The 27,399-nt window shown below is 47.8% G+C and overlaps 1 protein-coding gene across 2 annotated transcripts in view; it reads right to left on the bottom strand.

Moving 5' to 3' along the window:
- SFMBT2 (Scm like with four mbt domains 2) overlaps positions 1 to 27,399 on the bottom strand; it is a 188,166-nt gene that overhangs the window by 146,017 nt on the left and 14,750 nt on the right. For both annotated transcript variants that reach the window (XM_074942680.1, XM_074942681.1), the window contains exon 2: positions 14,627 to 14,784. In XM_074942680.1, the coding sequence (XP_074798781.1) occupies positions 14,627 to 14,732 (106 nt within the window). In that variant the 5' untranslated portion in view covers positions 14,733 to 14,784. The remainder of the gene's footprint in view (positions 1 to 14,626; positions 14,785 to 27,399) is intronic.

Here is a 27,399-nt window from a genome sequence, read left to right as displayed (position 1 = left end):
AAGCAACATAAAGTTAGAACATGGTTAATGCAGGCAATAAACTACACAATGGTAACAGCCGAAAGTGGGAAATTGGCAGGCAGTAAAACCTCCACACAAGATAAAAAACCCCTGTTGTAGCAATTATGCTTATTTGGATTCCATGGGTTTTACTGCATTTCCAGGAAATTATTTGGTTTGCTGGTTTTAGCAGTTACACCTCCAGAGATTAAAGAACTCGGCCTTTGTGGTCCAGTTGGGTGAGTGAACAGAAACCATTGTACACGGCACTGCAAGAGAGCCAACACTATTTCACAACTCATTTTATAATGTTCACATTAAACTTTCACTTCTCCCCCATCAGTCATCATGAGTGTATGTTGTGCGGTTCAGGGGGTAAACATGCCAAACAAATAATAAAGTCTGTGACCCAAAGAATTTATGATCTAAGGGCCCTGAGCCAGATCCTCAGCTGCCGTAAGTTACAGTACTGCCACTGAAGCCAACAGAGGGATAGAGATTTACGCCACCTTAGGATCTGCCCCCCTACTGGGTGCGCTGTTGCAAAGATGTTAGTATCTATGTGTCAGCACTGCCTTTTGCTGGATGGAGTCAGAACTACTCCACTGCGTATCATAGGCCCTATAATGTGAACAGCTAGGGGAAATTCCCCTTTTATTTAATTAGTCAGAAGCTGAGCTTTGAAAGCAGGAACCCTGCTGTGGCTGTGAAGAGCCAGATGATGGAACTCAGATGCCATCTCCCAGTTTCCCATTACAGCTACTTATAATTTTTTGCTTTTCTATAACACCTTTCATGTGAAGACCTCAAAACACTGTACAAACAATTAACTGATCCTCACAACATCCCGTGAGATATATAATGCTACCCCCATGTTACGGATGGGGAAACTGAGGCAAAGACCGTTTTCATATCTATCCTGAGATCACACAGGAAATCAGCTGCAGATCTAAGAACAGAATCTAGATCTTCTGACTCTCGAGCCTCTGTATTAACCCCTATATACTCCATCCCACACCTAAAGATCCATAATTATTCACAGGTTTTGCTACATATCTGTACAGCACCTAGAACAACGGGATTAAGGTCTCAAAGTGCTGCTGAAATACAAATAATACAAATTACAAACAAATCTTCTTTCACTTATAGAAAATCAGCCACATCTGATTGCTTTTATTTTACTTTAAAATAATGTTTCCAGGCAATCTTGGAAGAACGATTTCAACCCAGAGCAAATATTTACAGTCTAATACTGAGGCTCTGCAATAAGCAATAATCAGGCAAACTCCGAGAGACCCTTTCCTTCCAAAGCATTCATCAGCGTGGCCATGATGTAATTAAAGTGGCCCGTGACGAACTGATTGAAGAAACCTCCCCGGACAGTTTTATGAAGAAAACGGCAGGGTTAATTTATGGCCTTTATTGCTACAGGTCTCCCATTTTCAAGATCCAAAAGTTATATCATGTAACAGGAATGTCTCATTATTAAAAGGAAAAGGAAGAGGTTATATTTGCTGCCGATGTAGCCAGACACACATCTGAGAAAAAAAAAAAAAAACAGATGACAGCAGAACTGCATTTTCTAAACATATCCAGCATGGGAAAGGGGTTCAGAGAAGAAATCACAGCCCTATTTACTGTTAAATACACTAGAACTTCTTTTGAATACTGGGTTATAAAAACAATGAGTCCTGGGGCCAGTTTTGTTCAACATCCTCATTAATGATCTGGATGATGGGATGGATTGCACCCTCAGCAAGTCTGTGGATGACACTAAGCTGGGGGGAGAGGTAGATATGCTGGAGGGTAGGGATAGGGTGGATAGGGTCCAGGGTGACCTAGACAAATTGGAGGATTGGGACAAAAGAAATCTGACGAGGTTCAACAAAGACAAGTGCAGAGTCCTGCACTTAGGACGGAAGAATCCCATGCACCGCTACAGGCTGGGGACCGCCTGGCTAAGCAGCAGTTCTGCAGAAAAGGACCTGGGGATTACAGTGGATAAGACGCTGGATATGAGTTAGCAGTGTGCCCTTGTTGCCAAGAAGGCTAACGGTATATTGGGCTGCATTAGTAGGAGTGTTGCCAGCAGACTGAGGGAAGTGATTACTCCCCTCTATTTGGCACTGGTGAGGCGACATCTGGAGTATTGTGTCCATTTTTGGGGCCCCCCACTACAGAAGGGATGTGGACAAATTGGAGAGAGCCCAGCAGAGGGCAACAAAAATGATTACGGGGCTGGGGCACATGACTTATGAGGAGAGGCTGAGGGAACTGGGCTTATTTAGTCTGCAGAAGAGAAGTGGGGCTGGGGGGGAAGGGCGGGATTTGATAGCAGCCTTCAACTACCTGAAGGGGGGTTCCAAAGCGGCTGTTCTCAGTGGTGGCAGATGACAGAACAAGGAGTAATGGTCTCAAGCTGCAGTGGGGGCAGGTCTAAGTTGAATATTAGGAAAAACTATTTCACGAGGAGGGTGGTGAAGCACTGGAATGGGTTACCTAGGGAGGTGGTGGAATCTCCATCCTTAGAGGTTTTTAAGGCCTGGCTTGACAAAGCCCTGGCTGGGATGATTTAGTTAGGGTTGGTCCTGCTTTGAGCAGCGGGGATTGGACTAGATGACTCTTCCAACTCTAATCTTCTGTGATTCTGCCTCACCTGCACTGCTTTAACCGGGTGTAACTACACAGGTGTAAATCAGGAATAACTCAGTTGAAGAGATTTCTGATAATAGGTGGCTCTTCAGTCTAGCAGGAAAAGGCATGACAGGATCCAATGGCCGAAAGCTGAAGCTAGACAAATTCAGACGAGAAAGTAAGGAGCAAACATTTTTCCCCCCAACAGTGGAGGGTAATGAACCATTGGACCAACTTATCTAAGAGCATGAGGAATCTCCAGCACTCAAGACTGGATATCTTCCTAAAAGAGATGCTACAGCCCAAACAAAAGTGATGGGCTAGAGGCAGAGATTACTGGGTGAGGTTCCATTACCTGTGTTATGCAGGAGGTCAGGGTGGATGACGATAGTGGTCTCTTCTAGCCTTAAAATCTATGACTCTATGGTCATGTCTACACAAACACTTCCTGTGCGGCAAGCTGGGATATAAATCTACATTGCTCAAGGTCACATGTCAGTGACAGAGCTAGGAATTTAACGCAGATCTCCTTTACCATAGGCGTCACTAGACTGAGCTAAGAAATCAGGCTCTGTTTGCATTCAGAAGTAAGATGGGTGCAGTAAAGTGACAAACATAAAAAGCACCTGTTTTAAAAATCCAAATGAAAAGGGCAAGACTGAGCCAGATAGAGTATTGGAGGGCCGGGAACCCAAGCAGTTATCGCACCAGACCTCCGGCTGTCATCAGGGCGGTAGAGGTGCCTGGTTCCTGACCCTAAGCTAGGAATCTTCTGGTCTCCACCTGCATCTGGGTGACAGCCCTTAAGGGGTTGTGGTAGGGAGACCCAGGCACTCTTTCTCCACCCTGTCCCAGCCCAGGGCCCTGTGGGAAGTAACACTGGCAAGGTCCTCCCTGCAGAGAGTCTAAGTCTGCTGTTCTGGGCCACTTCCTACCTATAGATCCCTTCAGTTTGGGGCAAGGTCCCTATAGTCCAAACAGTCAGTTACTTTAAAAAAAAAAAAAAAAAGCCCAAAGGAGCAGGGTATAGCTGGAGCTGCAGGTTCTCAAGGGGGTGGTGGCTGGAGAAGTGAGAAGTCTCTTCCTGTGGGCCTTCGTGGTCCCCGTCTCAGGCTCAACCTTCTGACTGGCTTCCCAGAGAAGGATTCCCCTTCCCTGCAGCCTGTCCAGCACCTTTACCTGGGCTCCTGGAGCAGGCTCAGCAGGCCAAGAGGGTGGGAGCTAACTGGGCTCAGTATTGCCTTTTAACGCCTCTGGGTCCAGGTTGGGTTTGTATACCCCATCACATTGAGATGGAGAGCCTCCAGGGGCTGAGCACCCCTCCTGCTGCAGAGACCTCAGGCCTTTGCTCTCAGTCGTACCATTTCGTTCTGCTGATTTCTCTACAGACTTTATCAGGAAATTACTTTTACTGTGTCTGTAAAAATAACATCAGGGAACCCGTTTATCATGGGCTCAGTGTCTTGTTTTGCTCAGTTTTATTACAGAGAAATGGAAGGGACTGAAAATTCCCCAAAACCTCTTGTATTGTTTCTGTTTCTTTTCTGGAGTTCTGCAATAGCATCGGCTGTGACCACAGTCGGCTTGCCTAGGGGTTGGGCCAGGAACAGAGAGTCAGGACGTTCTATTCCCAACTCAATCAGTGATTTACTGTGTGCCCATGGGCAAGTCACGTAACCTTTTCCTGTGCCTGGGTTTCCAAATCGATTTTTGCTGATCTCTATCAAATGGTTCAAATCCCTCGGATTGAAAGGAGATATTTAAATGAAAAGTATTTAATAATATTGGAATTATTATTATTCTAAAGAGTGGTTTTCACAAAGTCATACCATCTACCAGTACTCAAGTCCTGTATTCCAAGGGCAAAAACCTTGCTCCTGAAGTCACTGGCAAAACTCCCATTCATTTCAAGGGGCAGGGGCGGGGTGGTGTCAAGATTTCACCCCAGGGTGTTCGCTGGGTGATGGCTAATTTTATGATATGCTTACACTGGTGGGTTCCAGTTATTGATCCTTTTGCTCTATGCTCTTTTTTGGTGAAACCGTCACACTTGTCTACACATTTCATGTATCTGTGGGCCTGGGTTTGCAAACAAAATAAACAGTAATCAGCTACTACCATCGTAATGGTTTTAAAGTGCTCTGGGATCATCAGTTGACAAGTGCCATAGAAATTAAAGGTACTTCAATAAAACTGCAGCCATCCAGGACTTCACTGTCAACATTATAGACCATGTGACTACGGGAAAAACCTCAGAGTGAAAAAAGAGCCTGGATCCTTTGTTCTGAAAGCCCAAATTCCCTACCAACCAATCTGTTGGAGAATTCCCTTTAAGAGTCTATGGCACACATCTAAGCAGTTCTGATACTATCCTGTATCTATTCCTATGTTCTAGCTAGTTATGTTTTTTATCAATGAAAGAACATAAGAACAGCCATACTGGGTCAGACTAAAGGTCCATCTAGCCCAGGATCCTGTCTTCCGACAGCAGCCAATGCCAGATGCCCCAAAGGGAACGAACAGGACAGGCAATCACCAAGCGATCCATCCCCTGCGGCCCACTCCCAGCCTCTGGCAAACAAACAGAGGTTACAGATACCATCCATGCCCATCTTGGCTAACAGCCATTGATGGACCTGTTCTCCATGAATTTATCTAGTTCTTTTTTGAACCCTGTTATAGTCTTGGCCTTCACAACATCCTCTGGCAAAGCATTCCACAGGCTGACTGTGTGTCCTGTGAAGAAATACTTCCTTTTGTTTGTTTTAAAACTGGTGCCTATTACTTTTATTTGGTGACCTCTAGTTCTTGTGTTATGAGAAGGAGTAAATAACACTTCCTTGTTTACTTTCTCCACACCAGTCATGATTTTATAGAAGTCTATCATATCCCCCCTTATTCGTCTCTTTTTCAAGCTGAAAAGTCCCAGTCTTATTAATCTCTCCTCACATGGAAGCCTTTCCATATCCCTAATCATTTTTGTTGCCCTTTTCTGAACCTTTTCCAATTCCAATAGGTCTTTTATGAGATGGGGCAACCACATCTGCACACAGTATTCAAGATGTGGGCGTACCATGGATTTATATAGAGGCAATATGATCTTTTCTGTCTTATTATCTATCCCTTTCTTAATGATTCTCAACATTCTGTTAGTTTTTTTGACTGCCACTGCACATTGAGTGGATGTTTTCAGAGAACTATCCAAAATGACTCCAAGATCTCTTTCTTGAGTGGTAACAGCTAATTTAGACCCCATCATTTTATATGTATAGTTGGGATTATGTTTTCCAATGTGCATTACTTTGCATTTATCACCATTGAATTTCATCTCCCATTTTGTTGCCCAGTCACCCAGTTTTGTGAGATCGCTCTGTAACTCTTCGCAGTCTGCTTTGGACTTAAAAGATCTGATTTGGATTCCAATCTGGAAATAGAAAACTGAGGGAAGGATGTGCCAGCATTTAGGGCACTAGTCTAGGACTTGAGAGACCTTGCTTCAAGCCCCTGCTCTGTCACAGGCTCCTTGTGTGATCTTGGGTAAGTCACTAAGCCTCAGTTCCACATCTGTAAAATGGGGATAAGAGTACATCACAAGGGTGTCATGAGGATAGATACATTAAAGGTAGTGAGGCACTCAGATCCTATGGTGATCGGAGCCCCCGTCTACTCTCCGTCTACTCTCGGTCCTGATTTCCCACTGCTTCACCCCTTATGCAGTCGTTTACACCTGTGCAAAGCTGTGGTAACCTACTACCCCTGCTGTGAATGACTGGAGAATTCCGGCTTCAAGGCACTGCACTACCCAGTGGAAAAGGTTTTCTCCTAAGATTTCTCACCATGGCTATCGCAAGTATAGTGGTACTCTAGTGGTACCAATGGTTGCAGGGCATGTGTATTATTATTTGTATTGTGTTCATGCCCAGAAACCCCAGTTATGGATCATTGCTTCATTGTGCTATGTGCTGTACAAAGAGGATTCCTGCCCCAAAGAGTTTATAAACCCTGCTCCGAGCAGGCCTAGGCAACATAATGTTCAAAACATATGGGGCCGCTGGCACCTTGCCTAGGCTGGCACCGCTGCTACCATCACCAATGGTGGCAGAAACTTTAGAAACAAAACACCAAAAGGGCCTAATGTTCATTCACATTTCTCTGGCAGTGCAAAGGGGCCTCCAAGCAGGTGTTAAACAAGCAGCTGCCAGAAGGGTGTAAAGGGACCTTAGTGTAAATGAGAATCAGGTTCCATGTGCTGACAAGGCCAAAGAGCTCAAGTTCCTAGAGCGGGGGACACCTGAAAAGGCATTGGCTCCCAAAGGTACAAGCGGACAGACAGTGTCAGGAAATTCAGCGTGTCTGCAGAAGACCTCCTGGTTGTGATTTTCACTCCAACGGGTGACCAAAAGGAGGAGACATTTAGGTAAAGCTCCATGAGCGGCATCCAGCCCTTCACACACAAGTGCCTGTGACTGACTGCAGTGAGATGGTGTCTGCGTGTTGCTGGAACTCTCTGGTAGAACTGGGAAGAGCCTCGTGAGGAAGGAGAGTGGGGAGGACTGAGCACAAGCGATGTAGAGCAGTTGGAAGCAGGGCGTTAGTGGGCGCAGCAAATAACAGTAGGAATGTGACACCATAGGCTACCCTTCAAGGGTAGTGGGATCTAATGGTAAGCCCACTCCATCATGTGGCAAAGCCCTTTAAGAGTATGAAAGGTCCAACTATATATATATATATATACACACACACACACACACACACACATACACACACACACACAAAGACCTAGGAGATACTGGGAGAGAGGAAACAGTCTCTGAAGTAAGATGTGTTCACAAGAAAATCCTGTTACTGTTTCTTTAAGGGCCCAGAGCCAGGATCCTGCAGAAGGGGTGGGGCAAGGTTTCCCTTCCCCACCCCAACCAATGGGGAACAAGCTGGGAGAAGAGGACCAGTATAAATGCTGCCGCCTCCCACGTAGCATGGCAGACACCAGGAGACATCAGAAGGGAAAGGCTGGCCTGCTGAGGACCCTGAAGCCTGATAGCTAATTAGGAAAAGGGGCCAGCTAAGGGAGAAGCTGGCAAAAGCCTCGCAACTGGCTAACCCATAACCCAGCTCCAAACAGGAGAGCAGGGGACTCCTATTTAAGGACACCATTTTGAAGGACAAGCTCCAGCTCCAGGAAGGTTGCTGGGGGAGTCTCCTGGAACAGGACAAGAAGCTCAGAGGCCCAGAGAAGGGCAGGAAATGCTTCAAGTGCTTGATTTTGTTGATAGTTCTGAGCTCTACTGAAGGGCCTGGGGGAAGCCCTGAGACCTGCTACTCTGGAGAGAAGAGTGTGATTTTTTTTTTTCATTCACTCCCATGGTGAGTTGGAAGGACTTTGCTGCTGGCCCAGGAGAAGCCGAGGGAAGGGACTTCAAAGTGGCCAGCTTGAGGTCTGACCATTTATGGCTAGACTTGGACACCCCAGAATTGGACTGAACTTTTAAGTGACTGGGCCGGAGAGCTAGGCCTCAGAAGGCCCAGACAGAGATGGACAACAGGAAGAGATGACCAAGGGGAAGGCATGACCACCCCACACCTACCCACAAGGGGACATGCCGGAGTGACCACTGCCATCACAAGCAGCCGTTGCCACTCTCAGTCTCCATCCCAGATCTGGCACAATTCACAGTGATTAAAAAAAAAAAATCGTTCTCAACTGACTGCTGTTTGGGGTTCGGGTGTCCACAGAAGCTTCCTTCATAACTGGCAATCCCCGAGAAAGTGCTCTGTGGAGGCTGAACTCCCTTCTCCCCCTGCAGAATGAGGATGGGGCACAAGGACCCAAGGCCGAACCAGGGACCTCCAGAGCTGAAAGGTTAAATCTCTACAGCTTGAGCTAAGACCCATATCCTCTGTGGAGTGGGCATAGGAAATGGGGAGACACATAACACATACTGAATAGTGGCTTACATACCTCTTCTGAACAGAAGCACGTCCCAAACATTTGCGGCCCAAAGCAGTTCACATCCCAAACAAGCTGCCACATACAACAACTGCCATCTTAGCCAAAGCTGGAGACCACCAGAGCTATAAACATGAATTTGCGCTAAAGAGCCAGGCTGTGTACATGGGGACTAGATTCATATTCTCTACTGCCCAGTGGGTTATGCGTGTGTGGCTGCAACCTGTGTTCTGTGAATACACAGAGAACTTCCATCTCCGGGGCTGATGACCTAGTGCCTTTCATGATGAACCTTTAATTCACTTCCTTTTACAAGGCATCAGATGAGATCTTCTGGGTCATGGACGAAGTAGCGGGAAGCAGAATGCCTCCAAAGTGACAAATCTATTCAGTTCAGATGTCACTGCCCATTTACAGTGGCCTTGGATTCCTGCCATGAAAACTGAGGTGAAACACCAAAAAAACGCCAAACAAACAAGGGCCTAATATCAGCTTTCTAAAGAGCAAAATGAAATCCCTGTTGCCCATGGAAGTAGAAAAATGACCGGATGTTGTGGATGTGAATGTTGATGGTCAGGAGACAGAAACCTTGAGTGACTGAATTCCTAGAATGTTGTGTATGGACAAGGGACAGCCTGAAAAGAGGCAAAGAGGGGATGAAATAAACCACTTGAGGAAGAGCAACGGGTCGAATTTGAAACACAAAGAAAAGCAGTTTGAAACTATTCAGTAGCCTCCAAAGAGCTCAGGAGCCCAATCCTGCCAGTTCCCCAGGGCTTCCTGCAAGGTGCTGTGCCATGTTAGAAGCTCCCAGCATCATGCCCTTAGAACAGGGGCGGGCAAACTTTTTGGCCTGAGGGCCACATCAGGTTTCCGAAATTGTACGGAGGGCCGGTTGGGGAGGCTGTGCCTCCCCAAACAGCCAGGTATGGCCTGGCCCCTGCCCCCTATCCAACCCCCTTCCCCTGCTTCTCTCCACCTGACAGCCCCCCCCTGGGATTCCTGCCCCATCCAACCCCCTCCCCCCAGGGACCATCCACCCCACCCAGCTCTCAATCCCCTAACCCTAACCACCTCCCGCCGCCCCATCCAACCCCCATCAATGTCCTGACTGCCCCCACCAGGACCCCTGCCCCATCCAACCACCCCTTCTCCTTGACCGCCCCCGGACGCCCCGTCCCTAACTTCCCCCCGCCGCTCCATCCAACCCCCATCAACGTCCTGACTGCCCCCACCAGGACCCCTGCCCCATCCAACAACCCCTTCTCCTTGACCGCCCCCGGACACCCCGTCCCTAACTTCCCCCCGCTGCCCCATCCAACCACCCCTTCTCCTTGACCGCCCCCGGAAACCCCGTCCCTAACTTCCCCCCGCCGCTCCATCCAACCCCCATCAACGTCCTGACTGCCCCCACCAGGACCCCTGCCCCATCCAACAACCCCTTCTCCTTGACCGCCCCCGGACACCCCGTCCCTAACTTCCCGCCGCCCCATCCAACCCCACTCGCCTTCCTGACTGCCCCCCCCAGCACCCCTGCTCCCACTCACCCCCCCCATTCCCCACACTCTGACCGCCCCAACCCCTATCCACACCCCCGGCCCCTGACCACCCCCCAAACAACCCCCCAAACTCCCCTGCCCTCTATCCAGCCCCCCCCCGCCCCCTTACCGCGCTGCCTGGAGCACCGGTGGCTGGTGGCGCGGCTGCACCAGGACAGGCAGCCGCACCGCGCAGCACAGAGCAGCGGGTCAGGCCGGGCTCTGCGCCTGCGCTGGCCCAGGAGCTCGCAGCTCCGCCACCCACAGCATTGCGCCGGCGGTGCAGTGAGCGGACGCTGCGGGGGAGGGGGAACAGCAGGGAAGAGGCCGGGGGGCGAGCCTCACAGGCCAGGAGCTCAGGGGCCGGACAGGATGGTCCCATGGGCCGGATGTGGCCCGCAGGCCGTAGTTTGCCCACCTCAGCCTTAGGATCTTATTCTCCAGGGTGCTGTGCACCCTCAACTAGGGGGAGAGGAGGGGCATGGTCCCAGGCAGATTGAAGCCCTCGGAGAGCTTATCTTTGATGCAAGCATTGTAGCAGAAGCCAGATGCTTTGGAGATGATATGCAAAGAAGATGCGTGAGCGAGACGAGTTCAAAACCTAGCGAAATAACCCATCCACTGCAGCATCAAAGCTTAGAGAACAGTGAGGCTTTCACTTTTAAACAGAGGTTGGATGCATAAAGAAAAGGCTTCTGAGGTTTTTCAGATGTGATTAAAAAAAATAAAGTTATGACTGGCAAATCTGTTTGAGTTCCTTTCAAATATAACGCAGAGCTATCGATTCTTTTCTTCAAGAGGTTTATCGGGAAGGTGAACAACAGAACACTAACAGCATGGTCTGAAAGAAGAGATCGAATAAGTCCTGAAAAAAGTATCGAAGGGGATTTTAAAAGCATTCACCATTGGTCTAACTCTGCTTTTCTTGAAGCCAATGGAATTTTAATCATTGACTTCAAAGGGAGCGATGGTTAAATGTCCATTGGCTTCATGGGAGAAGAGTTAGGCCAACACTGAGCACACCTGAAATTCCTCCCCTAATTCTTACAATGTACAAGGGGGGCGGGCAAATTTTTTGGCCTGAAAGCCACATCAGGTTTCTGAAATTGTATGGAGGGCCAGTTAGGGGAGGCTGTGCCTTTTCTGTCCTGGCCCCCACTCCCTATCTGACCCCCCATCCCCTGCTTCTCGTCCCCTTACGGCCCCCCCCCGGACTCCTGCCCCATCCACCACCACCACCCCGGTTCCCTGACGGCCCACCGGGGACCCCTACCCCATCCACCCCCCCCGCTCTCAGTCCCCTGACCGCCCCCAGACCTCCCACCCCTAACTGCCCACTGCCGCCCCATCCAACCCCCCTCTCCTTCCTGACTGCCCCCCCCCAGGACCCCTGCCCCATCCAACCACCCCTTCTCCTTGACTGCTCCCGGACACCCCGCCCCTAACTTCCCCCCACCACCCCATCCAACCCCACTCGCCTCCCTGACTGCCCCCCCCGGGACCCCTGCTCCCATTCAACCCCCCATTCCCCACCCTCTGACCACCCAGACCCCCGTCCACACCCCCGGCCCCTGACCGCTCCCCGACCGCCCCCGCCCCCAAACTCCCCTGCCCTCTATCCAACCCCCCCCTCCCCTTATCGTGCTGCCTGGAGCACCAGTGGCTGGCGGTGCAGCTGCACCAGGACAGGCAGCCGCACCGCGCAGCACAGAGCACCGGGTCAGGCCGGGCTCTGCACCTGCACTGCCCCTGGAGCTCGCAGCTCCGCCGCCCACAGCATTATGCCGGCGGCGCAGTAAGCGGAGGCTGCAGGGGAGGGTGAACAGCAGGGGAGGGTCCGGGGCGAGCCTCACGGCCAGGAGCTCAGGGGCCGGACAGGACGGTCCCGCGGGCCGTAGTTTGCCCACCTCTGATGTACAGCCTCGGGGGAATGGTCATTTCATTCAGTAGGAGCGCAAGGAGAGTGCGGAACCTTTGGGGCCAGATTTGCAGAATTCTCGGCACCCAACAGCCCGCACTGAGACCACTCAAGGTTCTCAGTGCAAGCTAGCAGGGCACGGAGCTCATCTGAAAATCTGACCCTCCATCTGACATTTATAACTCGGTATCATTTTATCATCCGTCAGCCTCATGGAAACGTCCGATTGTTGGGAAAAGGATTTAGTGTTATCAGCCACAGGACGAATACGACAATGTAAGACACACATCAATCTGTTTGCAGAAGGCGAGCTGTACAACGCTGGTTATTATTTATTGTGTGGATTACAGAAGCCCCAGGATTACCATCAGCTGAGCCCCAGTGTGTTAGGCACTACGTAAACCAGTGGTGTGCAAACTTTTCTAGTCGCACCCCCCCATACCCCCCGTAACGGATTCTGTCCATGCCTCCCCCTGCCTATTACTGCGCAGCCAAGCCTTCCTCAGCAGTGGAGCTTGGGCTGAAGACAGAGCTGGGGATGGGGGAGGAGCTAGGGCTAGAGGCGGAGCTGGTCTGGGGGGCAGAGAGGGAATGAGGGCAAAGCTGGGCTGGCAGAATGGGGGGCGGAGTGGGGCGGATCTTGCCTGGAAGTGGAGCTGGGCTTGGAGGCAGAGTAGGACTGGGAGCTGAACGGGGCTGGAGGCAAAGCAGGGCTGGAGGCATGGCACTCCCTTCCTGCCTTTCCGTGTGCTTTCTCCCCCCCCGCCCCGGCCCCAACATTCCTCCGTGCCCCCTACAGTTTGGGGACCACTGATACAAACACATAGTTTTACTATGGGTATGTTTACATTACAACCAAAGGTGTGACTTCAGCATGTGTAGACACACCTGAACTAGCTTGTAACTAGCTAACCCAAGTAACAACAGCAGCTAAGCCTCGGCAGCATGAGGCCGGGACCCAGAGTATTTACTTGACTGGCTAAGCCCCTGCTGCTGCTGCCACACCACTGCTTTTTTTATTTGAGCTATCAAAATCAAAGCTAGCTCTGAGTACGTCTACACATGCTGCAGTCACACCTCTGACTACAGTGTGGACATATCCACAACCCCTGCCCTGCAGAGCTTACAGCCTAAACAGGGCGGGAGAAAAGGATACAACATGCAAGCAAAACACAGGGAATTGAGACACTAACTGGTAGCGACTGAGCAAGATCATAGAGAAGAACCAGTGGCAGAGCTGGCAACTGAACCCAGGAGTCCTGAGTCCCTGTCCAGAACCTTAATAGCAAGACCATCATCACTCCTAAGAAAGAGCCTTCATCCTCCCAAGTTTGGAAAAAGAGAGCGATATAAACAGTTGTACTAATAGTTCTGTGACCGTGTATTAAATCGTTCAGGATGATTCACCACTGTGCAGAGAGCCAGAACGAAGTCTATGTGCCACTTAAACCTTATTTTGAGTAGTCAAGTGGAACTGAAATGCTGCACAGACCACATGCTGGTGCTCTGCACACAGTGGAGTTTCACCCCAAATGAGGCTGTATTCACAGATTCTGAGCTCACTTTGCAAAGCTTAATGAAAGATACTTATAGAGAATTGAATCGAATCTGTAAGGCTAAGATTATGTCACCGAGGTCGGGGAAGACATGGATTCTGTGACTTCCAGAGACCGCCATGACATTTTCCGCTTCAGCCCCAGGGCAGCGGGGCTGGAGCTGTAAGCTCCCGCAGTCAGGGGCCTCCACAGCTCTCAGCCAACACCAGGGGACCTGGAGCTCTGAGCCACCACGGGTGTCGGGGGGACCCCTGCAGCCACAGGAGGACCCCAGAACTCCAAGCCACTGCGGGCAGCTGGGGGGACCCCGGAACTGTCAGCCACGGTGGCGGCAGGTCCTGGATGCCACCTCTCCCATCCTATAGCAGGTCTTGGGCTCTCATCCCCCGGTCAGACCCATTTTATCACAGATATTTTTAATAAAAGTCATGGACAGGTCACGGGCTCCAACAAATTTTTGTTTATTGCCTATGACCTGTCCCTGACTTTTACTACAAGTAACTATGACAAAATATTAACCTTATCTATAAGTCCTTGTGCCTCACTCATCATCATAGTCTATGAGCAACCTTCCAGTAGTGCATTAAACAACACGACTATTGGTCACATGACTACTGGTCACACGTTTGTTCTCTCATCTTCTCCCCAGGGAGAGAAGCGCATGCAGCAGAGAAACACCCCTTAGCACCGTATGAGAAATGTGTTGCGAGCTCTGGTAGCTGGGATGTTTTTTGTGGGGAAAAAAAAATCTCAATTAAAACACACAGGACAAAAAAAATGTCTAAAAAATGTTGATCAATCTAGCTGAACCAAATACAGGAAAAACGTCCAAACATATGTTTAAAATTTTGCTTTTCTTCCCCCAACATTTACAAAGGGTTGAAAAAACAAAGGAAACATTTGGTCAAAAGTTTTGCCGGTTTTTCCCCAAATCTTCAAATGTTGAATTTTGAAAAATTTCAACTTGCACGAGAAAATCTGTTTTATTGACTTAACCTTTAAAGTGAAACTGGCGTGGAAAACAAGAGCTCACCTGAATCAAACTGTTCTCTGTTCCCATTGGCTGGACTCTGACCCTTCTCCTGGGATAGATGTTGAGTCTCTTGCACGGCGGAAATCAAAGACATCCTAGTTTCCATTGCTCACAATGGAATGTCTTCCTTTCCTAATTCATCATGTAACAAAAATTTCCTGCAGGACAGTAAAAGAGAATAAATGAGCGGCCTATTTTGACCAAGTAAACACATTTCCCTAGCTCTTCTTAAAGATCCTCTTTTGAGTCACCTTGCATTTTGATTGTTGTAATTAATCTATGTACTTCTATGGCTTTTATCATTACAATATCAGAGCAACAGTAAATTTATCCTTTGAGATGGGGATGATAATACTTCTCTATTTACAGATGAGTAACGGAGATTAAGGTCCAATCCAAAATCCACTGAAATCAATGGGATTCTTTCATTGATTTCAAAGGGCTTTTCATCAGTCTATTGGTGACTTGTTCAAGGTTATATAGGGAGTCTATGGCTGAACTAGGAATTGGACTCAGTACAGTGCCTTAACCACAAAACCCATCGTTCCACTGTTACATCTCTAATCTGTTCCCGAAGTTCTTCTGTATACTTGACCTTAACAGGGCCAAGTGCGGAAAAGCCGCATGGTCTAGTGCTTAGAGTAACGGGCTGTAAATCCGGACGCCTGGGTTCTTTTAAACCAAACTGCCACTGTGATGCTGAGCCGTGGCTCTGTCCCCTCACAGTGCACCATTGAGTGCAGCTCAGCCAACCAGCTGATCTAAACCAGTGGTAAATCACTACAGCCCTGGAGCAAGTAGAATGCAGGGAAGGTTTCAGAGGGGTTTCTCTGATTCACCAGGCCTACCAGGGATGATGCATCTTGCACATCACCCTCTGCTCAGGGCTGTGCCTTAGAGGTACAATCTAGCACTTGGAATGTAAACTCTTTGGGGCAGAGGCTGTCTGATTATAGGTTTGTACAGGGCCCAGCAGAGTTGGACTTTGCTCCTGATGGGAACTTTTGGACATCACTGGAAGACAAATAGTAAATAATAATAGATTGTTGTTGGGGAAATGTCCTTATTGGCTTCTTTATCTATAAAGCTCCTAGGACACTTTGGGCACTAATATATATGTATATATGATCATTTCTCCACTTCATCTTTATTTCTCCTGACATGCAACTTGTTAATGAATGAGCTGCATTATACACCATGGCTATTTCAAACTCAGCTAACCTCAGAACATGTATATCTGTCATCCCCAGTGTACATTCTCTTTAAATTAACTATGAAATTAGAAGCGATCAGTCCATTGGAAGTCAAAAAACACTAATCCTTCAATAGAGAAGCGCTAGAATATTTCTGTAAATATAATTAATAAGAAATAGGATAAGTATCAGCTTTTTGCACGAAACTTATTTCGAGGGGAGGGAGAAAATGGTAGTTAAAGCTTTTATTTTTCCCTTGGTAGGTTCAGATATTTTTACATTCACCCTAACCAGACAGTAAGGGAAGGTAATCTGGGATTGGAAAAGCAATCAATTTAAAAGGTGCCAAATCAGTCATTTTAAATAGAACTCCAGGGTAACAATATAAATACGAAGCAGAGATAAATTACTCAGTAGTATCGTTAAATCTTGAGAAGTTCCCCATTATTTTGACAAGACAAAGATATGAGCTAATGTGAAGTTTAAGGCGTCTGCTCAGACAGTGGTAGTATTTATACTGGCACATAGCAAATAACAGTTTCTGTTAAAAGAAATGTTGTTAAGGAATGTTAGGCTCTGATCCGTTAGAAGGACTCATCTGCATCCCAACCAAGTCAGCAGAGTTCTGCATCAGTGGATAAGATTGCAGAATTGGCTTAAGCTTTTATAAATAAGAGATGTTGAACAAAGCAACAGAGGAAGAAAAATGTTTTCACTATTATGGGGGGTTTTTTTGTTTTTTGTTTTTTTAAAACATGTCAGTAAAAACAGTCTTGATCTGGATTTAAACAGGCGTTGCGGCAGCTGTGGGAGGAAGAAATCTGGTCCAAAACCCACTGAAGTCAATGGGAGACTTTCCATTGAATGCGCTTCGGAGCAGGTCCAAGAAACAGAAAGTGAAAAGTCCATGACACTGCTGAGTGTATTTTCATTGTCCAAGAGGAGCAAAATGAACAGAGGCAAAGTAAATGGTCACCAGCGGCAAAGTTTGGATATGAACTTCCCTGCATTCTGGAGAGGTGGACACAGCATTTTTGTTTTGGGCTCATCAGGTCAACACATATAAATGGTCAAGAGAAATTCAAAGGGATTTTCTTTAAACGCAGTCTTTACATATTTTTACGTTACTAAGGAACACAGTTTTAAAAAAATAAAAGATGATACTGTGCCATGTACCTCGAAGAAGATGCTTGTAAAGTGTGACCCGGTAACTGTCTATGGCCAATCTTTTCTTGTTGGGAATGGTTACAAGATTATAATTTATTACAAAAGAACATTTAAAGCATCTTCCCAGTATGATCTGAAAATAAGCCCAAACTCTGTAAAATTTTCTCTTCAGCGAACCAAAGATGCTCAGGCATTGCTCTGAGCATTCACGTTTATATATCTGGCTTTCAGTGAAAGCTGACTGTAGCGGGGTGGGGCTGAAAGGGCTTGAAACCAGCCCCGAGAGAGGGCTGGGGCTGCGAGAGGACTGCTGCTGAGGAAAGCAGCAAGCCTTGACTGATTGGGGAAGCATCCACAGCTGGGCCACGCCCCAATCAGGGCACAGCTGGGCCCTATAAAAGGCTGTGAGCCAGGCCCTCAGGCTGCCTTTCTCTGACTGTAGAGAGGGAAGGACCTGGCTGCCTGGGGACTGAGCAAGCTACCCGAGTTGTGCAGCGGGAAGGCAAAAGGAGCTGGGGAGCTCCTGTCTGGAAACCCCCACAGGCTGCAGGGCCTAAACAGGTTCTGGAGCTGCGAAGGGGCAGTAGGTCCTAACCCCTCCTTGCCTATGATGACTGGCTCTTATACTGCAGTCTGCCCCAGGGAGCAGGGGCTAAATGATGACTGGCAGTAGCTGCTGAGGCAAGGGGGGGTTGGGGGTTCCTTGGGGAAGGGAGACCCTGGAAGTGGGGGGATACTGCTAAAGGGGCACTGGGGTTTGGGGAGGGACCCGGGGGCCAGTAACGGTGGGACACTGGCAGAGGGTGTTCTGGAGCTGGTAAAAAGAGCTAATTCCTGGACAGCCAGCAGGAGGCGCTGCTGGGTGAGTCTTTTGCCGTTACACTGACTTAGGCTGTTTGTTAATAAACAGAGAAATTATTTGGATCACAACAGCACCTACAGGCTCTCAGCCAAGATCAGGGACACATTGCACTAGGCACAATGGGATTAAAAAAAACCCAAACACAGTACCTTCCCTAACGAGCTGACAATCTAGACCGACAAGACAAAGAGGGTATGTCTACGCCCAGGCCAGCCGACCCGAGATGCGGGGGGAAGCAGCACAGAAACTTGGCCAATGTCACACCACAGGTCAGTGGTAGAACCCAGGTCGCCCTAGTCCAGTGCCCTATATACTGACCACACAGCTTCATAGTGATTGCTGTTATTGTTATTATTTAGATTTATTAATACTTCTTCCTGGATAGAAGAGAAACGCACAACCCCTGCCCTGAAGGCAATCTAAAGCCCCAATTCTTCAAAGTGACGTGCAATGTCAAGACCCCCGAACCCTTGCGAAGCTGAAGTCAAAGAAATTTTGCACAGCTGCAGGGGTCCAGCTGTGCAGAGCTGAGTCCATGATCAGGGTTAAATTGTAGATATGATGCTCCAAGTAACAAACAGCAGGGAATGGACAGGTTTGGAAAGACAGTGATAAGATCACTCAGTGATTCTATCTAGGTACTTGTATGACACACACCCCCAATAATATCTATGCGCATCTCAGTGATTCAGTTAAAGAGGAGATTCATAGGTAATGAAGCTGCTAACAAACTAGCCTGTTCCATCTTCCCCGTTGGAAGGGCCCTCTGTGGGACCTGGGTTTTAGGAAGTAGGGAATACTGCTGTAGAGGTCTAGCTGTCCCGCACCCAATGGGGAGGCAGAGACCCACATGTCAAGGGCATGATTTAATTAGTCTGACAAAAACACATGCCCTTATTCTTCAGTGTTCCCAACGCTTGCAATCTTTGGCATTATGATTGATGCCCCAGCTCCTGGAGTGATGTGAATAAGTGAAAATCTCAGCTTTCATTTAACTAACAAACAAACAAAAAACCCTTAGCGTTGCAGAGAAAATGTGACTCAAGCACCCCATAAAAATAAAAAAAACAGAAGAAAAAAAAATCAAGGTTTTTAAACCTGATGATTTTGGCGGGGGGGGCCTCTCTCCTAATTTTTGGCCGGTGCAGTTGGCAATACGGATTCTTCAACAGCTCAAAGTCAATGAGACACTTCCCCTCCTAGCTAACTCCTGCTCATGCTTAATTTGGCATCTAATCCCATTCACAGGCAGCAAAAGAAATCGAATAAAAAATAATCTATTCCCCTTGGTTGTTTCTTCCCACTGCCAGCAGACCTGCAACTGCACTTTTGCCTCTAATCTCTTGCATTGTAGTCTCTATCAATATTGGCTCTTTGCATAAAACAAGACAGCACCTAGAATTTCACCATTTTAAATTCCTCCTTTTGTCAACTCCAGCTCATTTTTCCTTTTTTATAATCCACATAGGGTAGGGTTCTCCTCTCAGATCCCCAAACGTGACTCCCTTCACTCCTCACGCAGGTTCCTCATTACCCCACGTTCCTTTGGTGACAGCCTCTCCTTGATCCTTTAAAATTATTTACATCAAAATGCAGAACCACGGAACAGAGGTCACAGAAAGAGTCCTTCACAATGGACAAAAGAATTCTACAGCATGGTAAGCTTCCTGCAGGAGTCATTTCTGGGGGTCATTGTCACACCAGCGTACCCCTCAATTGGGCCTTGGGCGGCTTGAGAAGTAACACTCCCACTGACTTCACAAGAACCTGGTTACTCTGGCAACCGACAGGGACCTTACAGGGGATGGAACCAGCCCTCACCCCCAATAATATCCCTGTTCAGGGGGGTCTCCCCAGCTAATGTAAAGACTTTATGCCAGCCTTGCTCCCAGATCCTGGTGTAGGGGGCTGATCAGGGGCATGCCAGGAGAGGTAGGGAGTGAGTCAGGGATGGATCGGGGGCATGGTCAGATGGCTGTTCTCTCTGCAGAGGACAATGGGAAACGGAGCACACATTACAGGGAGCACAAAGACAACTTCCCGCCACCTTTTCCTTTCTCCCTGCCACACCCGGTTTTGCCTCAAGTGCGTGAACAGAGGAACTGAGTTTCAAACCCTTGGATTTCTAATCCCATGATGTTTTTTGGTGTGGGGGAGGGGTGGAATTGAACCTTGGAAAATGGTACCACCTATCATATGGAAAACAAAATTGCATCCACCAGAGTTCACTGGGGGCATAGAGCTGTAGTTTCGGTTCAAGCCCATATCGAAAGCTGTGATTTATAATCTGTAAATTTTAGATGTAACCTTGACAGCCTTTAAACCTTTCAAACTCCAAGTGCTAAAGCTCCATTTCAAAGCGAGAGAGGAAACTGCTCTGGAGTAGTTGGCCAAACAATTAGGTAACTGAAATTACAAGTGACAGCCCTCCAGGGACAAAGACGCAGAAAAGGCCATCCAGCACAGGACTATGCAGGCATACCTTTTTAAATACCACTGCAGAGCTGGCACGGTCACGCCAGCTGACTCCTGCTCTCCTGCCATTCCAGAATACATCCTCCTATGACTTCACAGCTACCATGGATCTCACTGCTCTATGGAACTAGTCTAGAAGGCCTCCAAACTACACGTGGCAGGGCTTTTTAGCCTTAGGCACAATGAGAGCAGCTGTGGTTGAGCAGCCTAAGCACACGAATGGAAGTGGGTTTGAGTCCTGACTCTACCACTGACTTGCCATGGGACTTGGTGCAATTCATTAAACCACTATGTGCCTCAGTTTCCCCATCTGTAACATAGGGATAATGATGCTCTCCCATCTTTATAAAGCCATTTAGAACAAGTGGAAAGGGATGTAAGTGCAAAGTCATTACCTTGAAAGATTTTATATTCCAAAAGGCATTACGATGTATAAAAACCACTCTGGTGGCCGTGATGAGATGGAGAATTCTATGGTTTGACAGCAGGACAGGAACGGCTCTGAATTTTCCTGGATGGTGTCACAGGCTGAGCTGGCCTTTTAACATTGGGCTGGGTCTCAGCCCCAGCGGTACCAGCTTTAGAGCCCAAGGGTCACATGCCAGGGACAGCATGTGACGAAGACAGACCTGCTGGGAGCCACCAGGCCAGGAGGGAATTTTTAGGAGAGGCAGGAGTTAGGCTGCGTGGCCCACAAGGGAACAATACCACACCACAGACTGCTTCTGACACTTGCCTCAGAGAATAACTTGATTAAACCAAAAGCCTTGGCAAGATACCATAATACCACCTCGCTCTTAAGCGCTTTTCACTAGTCGAGCTCAAAGTGCTTTACAGCAGAGTACCCCAATCCTCATTTTACACAGGGGGAAACTGTGACACATAGAGGTGAAGAGATTTACCCAAGGGCATCCAGGAGACTCGCCGCAGAGCGAGGAGCATACCCCTGGTCTCCTGAGCCCCAGTTCAATGTGCTCACCACTAGGCCACACAGCCTCCCACAAAAAATAAAGTTTTTGCTCTGCCCTGCATGGGCTACAATTCTCACAGGCTTTTTCCTTTCACTTCTCTCAGCCCTTGTGGGACCCTCTCCTGACCCAGGAGTCTCTACTCCCTGTAGTGCTCCTGCTGGTCTTTATAAGGACCAGGTGCTCCTCAGGCAATCAGCCAGCCTCACAGCCTTCACTGGGAGGCAGCTGTTTAGTCATAGGTGGGGCTGGGCCCCATCTCTCCTTAAAGGAGCCAGTCACCCCGTGACAGACTGGTGCTATTAATTATGTGGCTTTATGGAGCTCTTGGACATGGCAGTTTCGATGGCTAAGTGCAGGTACACAATGGGCTTGTGGATCATGCACAGAAGTACCATGTTCTGCTAGACATGCTAAAATACTATCTGGACTGGACATGCTAAAACAGTGAAGTGCAGTCCGCATGGCTGCTGGCCTCAGTGAGGAGGTGGTGTTGTGTTGGGCGGGATGGGAGCTCCAAATGTGCAACAGGAGACAGCAGATCCCAGAATGTAATGCTCCTTCAGTTAAGTTCCGTTGTGATCAAAACAGCCTAGCCCGCGGCAATGGCAGGGTGCAATGCTTCATCCATAGGTCAGCACGCTCAGATACAGGAGAGGGCAGCTCCCAAAGTGCAGTGCTCTGCTGTGACCCAAACAGCCTAGCTGGGAGAGAGGGCAGCTCCCAGTACGCAATGCTCCTTACTGATCCAAGCCGTGTGTCCCACAGAGAGAGCAGGTTCCAGCAGAGGATACTTGATCATGACACAAGCCTCCTAGTCCACGCAGATGACAGCTCTCAGGAGGCATCGTTGCCCTGTGAACTGAGTGACAGGGCAGGATGCAGCATGCAATGGTCTGTCAGGGTCTAAGCAACCTGCTCCACAGATCTGGCAGATCGTACACAGCGCCACAGCCAGCCCCTTGGAGACCCAAGTCTTCACATGTTACGTGACAGCTTGAGCAGAGCAGCCTGGTTCAGAGACAACAGGCTAGTTCTAGCACAAAATCCACAGGACCCTTTCCAAGCGCCCTGGAAAGCTTTCAGCGCTACACGGCACTGAAACTGGTTGCTTGTGAGCACCAAGCTGCTCAGCTCAAGATGGCACCTTGCATGCTTGAACTTGTCTTCTCTGCTAGTGGCACATCACAGCAAGTGCAATCGGCTGCGTTTTGTGAAGATCAGGTGTTCCCCCCCCCGCCCCTCCCCTGGCTGGGTCAAGGGACCAATGTTCCCTTTGCAGTCTCAAAGGGCATGTCCACACGGCACACTAAGCCCAGGCTCTGACTCAGCTTTGAGCCCAAGCCCCACTTCTGTGCACACACAAATCAGTCTGACTCAGGTCAGCAAGCACCCAAGGCCCTGGTCCTAGGACTTCCTAGCGGGGTAGGTCAGAGCCTGAGTCCCGCTGCGGATGCAGTTCAAGCCACAGACCTCAGTCAGAAGGTCTGCGTAGTGCAATATGGACGCATTAGCTCAGCTGAGACACCCAGGTCCAGCAATTGTAAATGCTGGTTTACAATGCAGTAAAGATGCTCGAGCACCAAGTCCACAAGCCCAGGGCCCACACACCTGGGCTTTATGCATCCGATGAAGTGAGCTGTAGCTCACGAAAGCTGATGCTCAAATAAATTGGTTAGTCTCTAAGGTGCCACAAGTCCTCCTTTTCTTTTTGCGAATACAGACTAACACGGCTGCTACTCTGAAACCTGTGGACATACCCTAAGTCTGGGCATGGTCCTTCTCTTAACTCTTCAGATTACCCGAGTGCAGTGAACAAGTCTATCAGGGAAATCCCATCAAATGGGTCACATTCTCCCCACCTTTGGCAAGTCATCCCGCTGAGTGTTTATGGGATGACGTGCATGAATAAGGCAAGTAGCTTGCAGCTCAGAGTGAAATCTGACAATCTAGGTCGAGGCAGCTTCTCGATAACCCCTCACTTTTAAAGGATCAGCATGGTACAGTACTTACCCCCGCTCTAAGCCTCTGCACTATGCAAATGGAGCATCATTCAGAAGCACTACTGCAGACATTAAAACCCAGCCTCCCACCTTCAAGAGAAGGAGCCTGGCTCTCTTTTTCGACAAAGTACCAGTTGGAAACCTCTTAAGGATCATTTCTTCAACATTTCCATCCTTTTAAAAATTAAAGGCTCTAAGCAGAGCCCTTCAACAACTATTCTCATTTATGTCCCGTGATCGTTTCCTTGTGACATTGAACCCTCTGCAAGATTTGATTAAGGGCAAATAACTACTTGGAAAGTGCTGTGGTGGTTCAAAAATATTCCCAGAAGAGATCCATATTAATCCGGAGAACCAGAAGTGCTCCCCAAATTATAGGGCTGATCCTGCCCACACTGACGGAAATGGCATTGAGTATACAATGTACAAATAAATCTATATGGGGTTTGATGACACCCAGAGCCTTGATTTCAATGGGAACAGATCTATCCCACTAGAAACTTACACTATGCTTAACACCATAATACAGGACTGAATACAATATAAATATAGAGAGTAGATCAGTGATACTAAGACTGAGGCTTGCGAGCTGCAAGTGGCTCTTTAATGTGTCACTCTTTGCAGCACATGGTATTAAAACCCGGTGTGATTTAATTATTAACCAATCAGGAGGCTTTTACTATGTTATTAACCAATTGTAGTTAATAAAATAATAATACTTGGTCAGTCATTCTGCTGTGAGAATAATGTATATATAATAATGAAACAATGACTTCCCACGACTGTGGTTCTTTTGGGTAAGGCTGACCACTAATTTGGCTCCTGAACCATTGAGGTCTGAGTATCACTGGATAAGATAATATTTAGACAGATAAAATTAGATACAGTAATATCTCTAATTAGTTCAACTAATTTGTTTACAAAGAGCAAGCTGCACACTATTAGAAAAAGTTAGATAGCTTGGATAATCTAATTTGATCTGGTCTATGTATTTATGCTGTACTGTTCCACTCACGGTGAGCCTGACACAGCACCTAGAATGATAGGTCCTGCCCTCCCACCTCCCGAAGCCAGAGGCAAAGCCATACAGATTCAATTGCAAATTATGAACTTAATGCCAAAAAGCTGCCATTGACATCGCTGAGGGTAGGATCAGGTCTGGCATGTGCAGTATCTTATAGTTCCCCAGACTGAACTGGATGTTTGGGATTAGTGAGATTCAGGACTATTGCGATTGCTCCCTGGCCGTTTCCAAGTATTTTCTAAGGCAGTGGTTCTCAGCCAGGGGTCCAGGGCCTGCGAGCAGGTTTTACGGGGTCCGCCAAGTATGACCGATGTTACGCTCCCAGGGCAGAAAGCCAAAGCCCCGCCACGCACGGCTGAAGCCTGAGCAACTTAGCTTCGCAAGGCCCCCCCTGTGGCATAGGGTCCTGGGCAACTGCCCTGCTTGCTACCCCCGGCTTTTATATGCAGAAGAACAGTTGTGGCACAGCTGGGCCGTGTAGTTTGTATAGCATGTTGGGGGGGGGGGGGCTCAGAAAGAAAAAGGGGGAGGGAGAGCTCAGTGGTTTGAGCATTGGCCTGCTAAACCCAGGGTTGTGAGTTCAATCCTTGAGGGGGCCATTTAGGGATCTGGGGCAAAAACTGGAGATTGGTCCTACTTTGAGCAGGGGTTGGACTAGATGACCTCCTGAGGTCCCTTCCAACCCTGATAGTCTGTGATTCTAAGGTTGAGACCCCCCTGTTCTAAGGGACCAATCCTGCATTTCTTACAAATCACAAAGGCCTGGATCCACAAGATGCCAGACTTTGACACCTAAGTCCCATTTTTAGGCACCACAAAACTCCCATCTGGCTGCCAACTCTCCTTGTAGGTGCCAAAAGTCACTCACCTTTGAAGTTTTTGCAGTAAACGTCCTCCCAGTGCCTATGTTTCTGCCTCTAAGCATGCACTCTGCTGCTTCCCTCTATCTGCCCGGATGCCTACGGCCCACCTAAGCCCCAAAGTGATCCATAAAGCGGAGGGAAGACCAGCGTCTGCAAGCCTAGGTCACCCGTGGGGCCCAATCCTGCAGGTGTGCCTAACGCCACACAAAACAGCTGGGTGGGAGGGAGAATTCCCTTACAACTTTTAGCCTAGCAGTTCGGATATTCACTCTGGCTGTGGGAGACCCTGGTCCAAGTCCCCCTGCTGAAAAAGGATTTGAACACCCATGTGCCATCTCTCAGGCGAGTGCCCTAATCACTGGGCTATGGGGCATTCCAACGTTGGCCTTCCTCAATCTCTCCCACTGAATTTATTCCACTTTAAGTAATTGAATATTTAAATAATTATTGAGCCAGAGAGAGAGTGAAAAGGGCTCTCCAGCCCCGTATGCGAGTTAGGCAGAGGAGTGCCTATCTTCCCTGTTTTCTGGATTGCTAGCAGAGCTGGGTGCCTCTCTGCAACTCAGAATTCAGCATCGGTCTCGGAGAGGGGAGGGGCTCAGCACACCCCCCCTCTTATTGGCATCTCCCATTGGCTTGCTTAGGTGGCTCCCTGCCTAACGTGTTGGCTTAGTGAATCACGTTCCAAGGTGCCTATCTCTCCCCATTCATTGTATAGGCACCTATGCTCCCTAACTCAGACTTTGAGGATCACAATGCTGTTCCAGTAATCTATGAGGCACCTAAGTCCCTTCTGTGGACCTGGGCCAAACTGACTTTCGGGGTCTTCCTGGCGTGCAAGGAGAGCTTGATTCTGCCCTCCGTGCCCACTGACGGCGCCAAAGGATCACTGCCTTTCAGAATGCAAGACTGGGCCCTAAAATGACAAAGGATGATTCTCTTATTATTAACTGACAGCAGGGTGGATTTGTATAGTGTGTACCTTCTAAAAATGAAACCTACATCTATCTCTGAGTTGTGAAGAATATGTATTAAGGTTATAACAACCAACAAGACTGCACTTTTATGTAGAAAACTATGATTTAAATCACGAGTCAGGAAGACTCGATTTAATCATAGTTTTCTACATATTCTTCACAACTCAGAGATAGATGTAGGTTTCATTTTTAGAAGTTACACACTATACATTTTTAAAGTGATTTTTTTTGAAAACTTTTCAGATGAGTTTTACAGCTATATCAGAAAATGAATGATTGGTTATTTCATTTACCAAAGGTAATTGAAGCAGATATTTATGAAGTCATTGGGAGGTGAACTATCTCCAATTCAACAGGTTAATCATTAATATTTGGAGGATTTTCTTGCCATGCTGCATTAGGAGAAGAATATTTAAATTGTTTTATTTAACTAAAACAACAATGTTATGTATTCTGGATTTTTTTTCTTCAACAGCAAACATGTAATATTTTAACAAAACAAGCATATAAATTTTTGAATTTAATTCAACATTCAAGTTTTTTTTAAAATCAGGTTTGTTTTTGTTAAAATTGTTTTTAACTAAAATAGTTAAATGAATTTTTTTAAAAAACAAAACAAAAATCAAATCGACTATGTCAGTCAGGTCAACATGAGAAACTTAAAGTATTGGCTTCTGCAGCTAACTCTGTTGTCTTCACCTTCATTTTCCTGTTTGTTCATAATCTGGAAAAGAAAAACAAGCTTTCCTGCTTTTTCGGGTCCCAAACGACTTCTCAATTTGGAATGAATTAGTCCAAAGGCACAAAATATTCTTTCTACACCGGCAGAAGAAGCTACTGCTGTTAAAAGTGAGATTATCACTTCAACAGTCTCTGAATCCAAGTGCTTAAGTGATTTCCACCAGTTCACTGGTGTGACTTTCTTTAAAACATCATCAGCAAACATATATTTCTTGAATGGTTCTTATTCCCAAACTGGCTCTCTTTTATGGCCTGCTGCCAGTATAGGTTTTCCCTTCTAGTGAGAGAATGGTCTGGTAGCTCTCAAATCAATGAACGCTACACTCAGAAAGACCTCAAGACTTCTGGAATATGCTGCTCAAACAGTTTCACTTTTGTTTCTACTGCCTGTCCCTCCCTTCTCACATTTATCTCCAGGCGTCGTCTTCTTGTCCAGATCTATTCCGTCCCCAACAACCTTCTAGTCATTAAAAGAAAAGGAGGACTTGTGGTACAAGTCC

This window comes from Natator depressus, chromosome 1 (genome assembly GCF_965152275.1).
Source record: "Natator depressus isolate rNatDep1 chromosome 1, rNatDep2.hap1, whole genome shotgun sequence".
Taxonomy (NCBI): Eukaryota; Metazoa; Chordata; order Testudines; family Cheloniidae; genus Natator; species Natator depressus.
The sequence above is the reverse complement of the archived record's forward strand: the minus strand, read 5'-3'. Positions and strand labels throughout refer to the sequence as shown.